Below are 8195 nucleotides of genomic sequence, written 5' to 3'. Positions count from 1 at the left end.
GTCTATAAAAGCAGCCATGTTTCTACCTACTTCACTGCTAGGTTTGTTTGGCAAATAAATAGCTTTCTTGTGTTGGCGTCTCCTCTAGTCTACGATGTCTGGACGTGGCAAGCAGGGCGGCAAGGCTCGGGCCAAAGCGAAGTCTCGTTCTTCTCGTGCTGGGCTGCAATTTCCCGTTGGTCGCGTCCACCGCCTGCTCCGCAAGGGCAACTACGCGGAGCGGGTCGGGGCGGGCGCGCCGGTGTACCTGGCGGCCGTGCTGGAGTACCTGACGGCCGAGATCCTGGAGCTGGCGGGCAACGCGGCCCGCGACAACAAGAAGACGCGCATCATCCCGCGCCACCTGCAGCTGGCCATCCGCAACGACGAGGAGCTCAACAAGCTGCTGGGCCGCGTGACCATCGCGCAGGGCGGCGTCCTGCCCAACATCCAGGCCGTGCTGCTGCCCAAGAAGACCGAGAGCCACCACAAGGCCAAGGGGAAGTGATTTGGTAAACTTCTGAGTTTTCGGAAACGCTTTCAAACCCAAAGGCTCTTTTCAGAGCCCCCCACCAATTCAAAGGAAGAGCTAATGCCGCACTTTAGATAAGGGAGGAAATGGGAAAAGGTAAGTTCAGCTTTTTGCCAAAGTAGGATATAGAGGGTTCTCCGGTTTCGAGAAAGAGGTCAAGATGCTGGTCTATCAATAATGGGAAATGGCAAATTGACTAGCATCTGACCATTGAATGTACTTGGTGACCTCCCTAATGCACGCCTATCAGACGGAGTGGTTTAACCGCAGAACTCTTCCCGCGGCCTCTAAATTTTGTCTTGCAAACTTGGGTGCTCTTGAAATCAAACTAACCGAGTAGCACGGTAATGTCCCTACGCCAACCCTCTTATACGCCTCGTCTTCGGCTCCAAGCAACCCTTGTTAACTAAGTTGTAAAAGAGTTAGATTCTGCCCCTGTAAGTTGTAAAACAATCCCTGAAGCCTAAGGCAGTGAAAGTCCTCTGAAAAAGGACTTCTCGGCGTTCATATAAGGTGGGTCACAACACTGAGTGGATCCAGATTCGAATTGCACCTTCTCCCTGTTCACAAGGTAATCGTATTTGGGGCTAGTTTCTCGGGTGTGTCCTCTCTAAATCGGCGTAAGTTGGTGATGTCATAATTGCATTTTTTGTGCCAACTAAACCACGTAAAGCCCTTAGCCTAGATCAGTGCCTAACAGTCAACGAACTGGAGTGAATTACATTTCGAGGCTCAAATGTCTATATTTATAAGGCAGCCCAAGGATGTAGTACTTTAGCTGCTCCAGCTCCAAAAGTAGCAATCTGGGGGCCGTGCAAAAGTTCCTACGGTCTTATTCTGTAGGGTCGAATTTCACTAAGTGTTTCTTCAGGATGACTTGATTGATGCTTTGGAGAATGAGTGGGCCGCAGTTTCGGCCTCCCTCTGCGCGCAGAGACTCGGACAGGCCAAGCAAAAACCATGTCTTTTTCAAAGGCTGTTTGAGCCCGGGAGATAATCTAAACCTAAACTCCCCCCCTGGACGCGCCTCCCACTTTCTAAATATTGCAGCTCGTAAAGTGGTCTGGAGGCAGCCCCCACCCTCCCCCGCCCTCCTCCTCCTCCCCCTCCCGCCTGCCACCTGCCCCCAGCCCCGCCTCCCCTTCCTTGGCCTTGCTATCATCAGGGGAAAAAAGTGGCTAGTGTCTGTGAGTCTGGGGAAGGAAAAGTGGCAGGAAGTGGCCACAGGTTAGAATTTCCCTTGGAGCTAGCTGTTAACGATTCTTATATGTAGCCCGACTGCAAATCTTCACTCCGGGGATGTCTGGCCTCACAGCGTTCTAGGCTAGGGGTCTACTCAGGCGACTGGGTTATTCCACTCAATTTCTTGTATGCTGGAGAGCATGGCTCCTTAGGTCAGATCGCTTTGTATAAGCCTAGCAATCCTCTTCATTAACCTTCCAGATTGCTTTTGAAGCCGGCTCCAGCACTGACCAGGTGCGTGACCTTGGGCTTGATGCCTCCACCTCCCGGGCTTACATTCCTTCCTTCCTGCTCACCTTCGCTCACCTCATGATGAAATGAGTAGGCTCAGCAGGCACTCAGGAGTAATGGCCAACACTTACTAAGCATTACTGTGTCCGGCACAGTTCATGCTTCCAGAAAATTCATGCAACCCAACCCTCCAGCAGTCGGTGCTATCCCTACCTGGATTTTAAGGAGGAGGAAACAGGAACAGAGCATAAAAAATTTGTCTAAGTCCCAAGGTCAGGAAGCCAAGCACTTTAACGCTGGCTGGTCTGTGAACACTGCTCCCTAAGAGATTATTGTCAAAAGAATGAAACCAGTAAAAACTCAATACATGATGCGTTAACTTTGTCCACATACCAGAATGTTACCGGTTGCATACTAAACTGAAGAATTTAAGGGAAGGAGGAGCGGGGTTCCCCCTGGAATCTACAGAAAGGAAGGTGAATCTTGGCGGTGGGTTAGCACTGTAAACCTGGGGAAAGCAAATGCACTTTTGAATCAAGGGGACAGATCTGGAGGTGGTTTGGTAAAGAGCTACAGGACTTGATAAACTAATTTTCTGTGATGAATGGAGGAAGGAGTTAGATTTGACTTTGAATTATTCTTTCTGGGCTCCAGTAACAAAACTTTGTATATGATTGATGAATAATACATTGTGTTAATTTTGTTTGTTTCATCTTGGACAAGACCTCCTTAAAGTCAAAGACCCCATCTTGTTAACTTATTAAGTCAACATAGACCATAAACACTTGAAAATTAGGCATTGTGTAAATTTTGAGCTGAGTCAATGGCTGGGCCATTAGGAAACACTTTGTTCTAGAGGAGACGGTAATTAGACACCAGACTAACAGGTTGCTAATAACATCTCTTTCCAGTAGAAAATCTCTTCTGAAAATCTAATTTGCACTGGTACCTTATTTGGGGAGCTTCAAAGAAACACAGAAGGTGCCAATTGACCAGCTCTTACCTAAGAGCTACAGCCAAAAGGCTCTCCAGAGGACACGCCTCAGAGATCTTCTAGCTCCTCTTCTCAAGTATGCTTCTTTCCCTTCTACTTTGAAACCTCACTGTTTATATCCAAAAGCCCTAGTTATGTCTTTGGAAAATTCTCCAGTGAGCAATAAACTCTCAGTAGTTTCAGTTGGTTTCCAACTATTGGGCGGGTCTCCACCCGCCATGCCTCAAGGGTCCTGGGGAGGATCATCTCAACTGGGACAAATTCCTGAGAATGATAAACCCAGGCCTCCCAATTACTGAAGACACCTGGACACCAGGGACAAAAAGTTGATCTCAGGGATTTACTGAGACGTGAGGCTAAGACAGAATCATTATCTGGTGATATAGGACATTACCAACAAAGCAGATCAGTATGATACAGTATTACCAATTAGAAAATCCCATTTTATATTTCCAAATCATCTAGGCAGATTTCCTTTCCTCTGTCCACCGCACAGTCACTAACAATTTTTCTGTGATCATTGGAATTGGTTGGTTGGTTGTTTTTTTTTTAGGAATATGATATATTTTATAATTAGTTATAAAAATTATATATGTATTTTCAGGTCAATGACATTACCATCTAAGGGTTTGTCGTCTTTTGATCCTAAGTTGTAATTATCAGTGCAAATATTCCTGTTAAATATAATGTGTGTGTATTATTAGAGATTATTAGGAATTTCACTGAGAATTCCCCAGGCATATACTGAAATCGGAAATAAGGCCTCATATGTAGAATATGGCATGCAAACTTGAAAATAAAGTGAAGTTGCAGGCATGAAATTAGTGTAGCCCTCCTAAAAAAAAAAAAATCAGAACTTCATTGGACTACATTATATTGCAGTTGTTTGCTTAAACTGTAGTCTGGGCAGGGCCGACAGAACCAGCATCCCTTAGGGGCTTAGGAGTAATGTACCTCATTATAGTTGAGGTTCCTTCTGAAAGAAGCAAGTGTGCTAAGCTTCAGACTCGTTGCCCTATGTGGTTTGTCTGCCAGTTGGAGTTTCAACCTTGACCACATTCCTCATTGTCAGGGACACCAGGTGGTGGCAGGTGAGCATGTCCATTCCCTCCTACATTTGGAGATAGCCAGAGCTGGAAGTACTGGGCTTGACTTGGCACTACAGCAAATTGTTCTTGTATTAAAGGCCTATTTCAAAAGGTCAGACAATGATGTGCTCTAAATTTTAGAACCTTGGATTTTGGTACTAGTTCCTTTTTTTTTTTTTTGTAAGATTTTATCTATTCATTTGAGGGAAGGAGAGAGAGAGAAAGAGAGAGAGAGAGAGAGAGAGAAGAAGCAAGGGGAGGGGCAGAAGGAGAGGAGAAGCAGACTTCCTGCTCAGCTGGGAACCTGACTTGGTGCTCCATCCCGGGATTCCATCTTAGGACTTGATCTCAGGACCCTGGGATCATGACCCGAGCCGAAAGCAGGCGCTCAACAAACTGAACCACCCAGGTGCCCCACTAGTTCCTATTCTTGATGATTTCATCAGTAGTGCATTTCAAAGGCTAGCTAGATGCCGTAATGTTCCAAGTTTACATCTCCAGCTCCGACCTCTCCTTCGAACAGCAAATGTGTGTATACACATTTCTACTTAACACCTTCACTTGGAACTCTCTTCTCAGCCTGAATACATCTAAGATACAGAAGTTGACATTGTGGTCTCTAAGCCTGTTATTTCCTCCTATCTTTCCAGCTCAGGAAGTGACACAGCCTTAAAGCCATTTGATTGAGCCAAAATTTTAAAACTGAGCCTCACCCCCTTCCCTTCATCTCCACAAATCTAGACTATCTTAGGTCATGTCACCTACACCCCAACATATGTCTTGATCTATTCTCCACATTCCTTTATCATGACCTGAGGAGCCACCCAAGACCACCTCTGGACTCTGCCCATGTCCTGGACTTCATCTCCATCTCACTGTTCCAGCCATACTAGTCTCTTCCCTCCTGTCAAGCTTTTTGCTGCTTCAAGACACTTTCATTGGCACTCTTATTCTCTGAAATACCTATGCTCCAATGTGTCTTCCAGCAAGCTCCTTCTCCACCTTCAGGCCTGTCTGAAATAGACCTACCCAGACAGATTACAGATCTGAATACAAAAGGCAAACATTAGATGAAATTTCAGGAAACACTTTAACCTCAGTTTTGTACGTGTGTGTGTGTGTGTGTGTGTGTGTGTGTGTGTTTTGAGGGGTAGATGTTGCTATCAAGCAAGGCAGGAAACACAAAACCATGTAAGAAAGGACATGAGCCACATAGGCTAAAAGGAAATTTAAGACACAATATAATAGAAAAAAAGACCAAACAGGATATTTGGTGTCTATTATTAAATTCAAATGGCCAGTGCATCTGAGGGGAAAAAAAAGTTAACCTTTCTGGTAGTTCAGTTTTGTGTAAAACAGCAACAAAGGGATACTGAAACTAATAATACGTAGGCCTGCTGAGGATGATGAATTGCCACTGCCTTTAATCTTCTGAAAAATTCTCCTGGTGATGTGTATTTGAATGTATTATTAGACATTTGGCCTTTGTACAACAAATTAGTACTAAATAAATAATGAAATAAACCAAACAGGGAAAAAAATTAGACACTTGGAAAAAAAAAGGGTGCCTGCCATCTAGAAACAAAAGCCCCACCATGTAAGGTCATATGAGGTGAGATTGTTAACTTTTATAAGCATTTGAGTGTAAAGTGTAAAAATGAGCATGTAGTAAGCTTGTAACTGAAAGTATAAAAAGTAAAATAAAAAAAGTAACCTCTCTGTTCAATTCTCACCTCAGATCACATTCTACTATCACTGTTTAGATTCTTTAAAAAATAGCCCACGATTTATTTATTGGATCCCTTTCCCTTTGCCTTTTCTGATTACATCCTCTGCTCCACAAGTTAGGGACCTGTTCTGTCTACAGCAGAGGGCCTGGCACGAGGAGACCACTCAACTCTGCCGAATGAACAGGGGATGGATATTGTAGCCCAGAGAGGCCTTCTCTGAGCCCAGCACACAGTGATCTGAATTTCTATGGAAAGCTGTCTGCCCACTAACCGCTGTCCACACCTTGTCTGCTAGCCCTCTGCAGTCTCCAGGCATGCAGTGAAATGGGGAAACATGCCCACTTGCTTTCCACACTTAACCTCTTCCCAGCTTTGTGCACTAACCTCTCCAGACTTAATGTCTCATGATAACCCTCTGGAAGCCCTCCATTCTTCTAAGGGCCTGTTCTCTGCTGGCTGTTATCATGCATAAAAGAATCCTCTTGAATACGCTACTGCTAACTGGTCTGTGGTAACTAAATGTTTGCTTTGAATCGTGGAAAGAAAAGAGTCATACAGCTGGTGTGTGTGACAAAATCAGTGCTTTTCATCCACTCACAATGTCTGCTCTGCACAGAAGGGCACCTCGCTGGCTTTTACATTCTAATGCTGAGATTATCCAGTTAACACGCTCTTTTCCCGGGTGTTTTTGAAGAATTCTATCCTCTGTGTCTCTCTACCCCAGCACTTCACCTCCTCCCCATATAATAGATCTTCAGTAAATACCCAGAATGAATGTGCTGACAACAAAACTTGTATCTGCACAGAAAGGGAATAATCACTAAACTGCAGGGACTTGGTTTATTCCTGGGTTGTGTACCATGTTAACCATCACTCTGCCTTAAATTCCAGTTGCTCATTTTGGAGGGAGATATGTAACTGGTATGTAACTGGTCCTAAAGCTGCTCTGTCCAATACAGTAGCCACTAGCCACATGTGACATTTTCAATTTAAATAAAACAATTAAAAATTCAGGCTTCAGTTGCACTAAGTACATTTCAAGTTGCTGATGGCTCCTTACTGGACAGCAAAGATATAGAACACTTCTATCCTTCCAGAAAGTTCTATCAATAGCATTGGGAGTACCTATCCTTGTCCTTCTGGGCTAACATGTTCAAGAGCACTTAATCAACTTCCTCCAGGTGGCTCCGAGGATATACGGTTGCCAGATAAAATACAGGATGCTTGGGGCGCCTGGGTGGCTCAGTCAGTGGAGTGTCCAACTCTTGATTTCAGCTCAAGTCATGATCTCAGGGTCAGCACTCAGCACAGTGATTTTCTACCCCTCCTTCACCTTCTGCCCCTCTCCCCACTCACTCACTCTCTAAAATAAATACTCTGGGCACCTAAATGTCTGAGTGGTTGAGCATCTACCTTTGGCTCAGGTCGTGATCCTGGGGTCCTGGTACTGTGTCCCATATTGCGCTCCCCACAGGAAGCCTGCTTCTCCCTCTACCTATGTCTCTGCCTCTCTGTGTGTCTCTCATGAATAAATAAATAAAATCTTTAAAAAAATTAAATACTCTTTTAAAAAGAATAAAATGTTGGGTGATCAGTTAAATCTAAATGGCAAATAAGCAACAAATAATTGTTTTAGACTAAATGTGCTCCAAAATATTGCATGAAACATACTATAGTAAAACAAAAATTATTTATCTGAAACTCAGATTTAACCAAGCATCTTTCATTTGTATTTGCTAAACAGGCAACCCTGCCTGAAAGCAAAATGAGAGTATCTTCCCTGGGAACCTGGGTCCTTTTATGGGGAGTTTCTCTGTGAGGAACTGAGAAGGGCTGATACCAGAAACGAGTCTGTAAATTTTGCTGCATGTGTTGAGGATGGCTGAGAAAGAAGTTCCTAACTACATTTACTTTGGTTTCTACTCTTTCCTTAGGTTTCAAGAGCTTCTCACTACAGAGATCTCTGGGTCAAGCGAGTCTGTGAAACTCATCGGTTCTCAGCAATAAATGAATGGATGGTGCCAGTGTTCTGACATCACTGATTGCTTCTGCACCTGCAAATTTTTTCCTATTGAAAACTTTTCTGGGTTTATGTCTCTGTGTGTACACATACATATGCCTTGGGGATAAGGAGAGGAAGGGGAGAGAAACATGATTAAAGGGAAGCTCTCTTTAGTACAAAATATGTCTGATGTTTTGAGTAAGTAATATATTCAGAGAATTCAAACAAATCAAGATAACAATATATTTAATGAGAATCCACTCCTCCACTGGTTTATCCCACTAGGTAGCCATTCGTTTTCTTATTTATCCGCCATTGTTAATTCATGCAGATGTGAGTCAAGCCCCATACCCCCTTGCCTTCATTGCTAAAAGATAGCAGACCATAGACATAATTC

The 8195-nt window shown here is 44.0% G+C and overlaps 1 protein-coding gene across 4 annotated transcripts; it reads left to right on the top strand.

The window, feature by feature from the left end:
* The first annotated feature begins 30 nt into the window (after window positions 1-30).
* LOC121500630 (histone H2A type 1-C) lies at window positions 31-7974 on the top strand. 4 transcript variants are annotated; one of them, XR_005990427.1, is made up of 3 exons: window positions 31-491; window positions 2899-3054; window positions 7731-7974. XR_005990427.1 is itself a non-coding variant. In XM_041772518.1 (2 exons), exon 1 carries the CDS (start codon window positions 95-97, stop codon window positions 485-487), a length of 393 nt encoding a protein of 130 aa, XP_041628452.1. In that variant the 5' UTR covers window positions 31-94; the 3' UTR covers window positions 488-491; window positions 7731-7974. The 4 variants fall into 4 exon arrangements, 1 of the variants encoding a protein (XP_041628452.1); XR_005990426.1 differs by having other exon boundaries at window positions 32-607; window positions 2896-3054; XM_041772518.1 differs by lacking the exon at window positions 2899-3054.
* The last annotated feature ends 221 nt before the right edge of the window (window positions 7975-8195 follow it).

The sequence above is a fragment of the Vulpes lagopus genome, chromosome 10 (genome assembly GCF_018345385.1).
Source record: "Vulpes lagopus strain Blue_001 chromosome 10, ASM1834538v1, whole genome shotgun sequence".
Taxonomy (NCBI): domain Eukaryota; kingdom Metazoa; phylum Chordata; class Mammalia; order Carnivora; family Canidae; genus Vulpes; species Vulpes lagopus.
The sequence above is the reverse complement of the archived record's forward strand: the minus strand, read 5'-3'. Positions and strand labels throughout refer to the sequence as shown.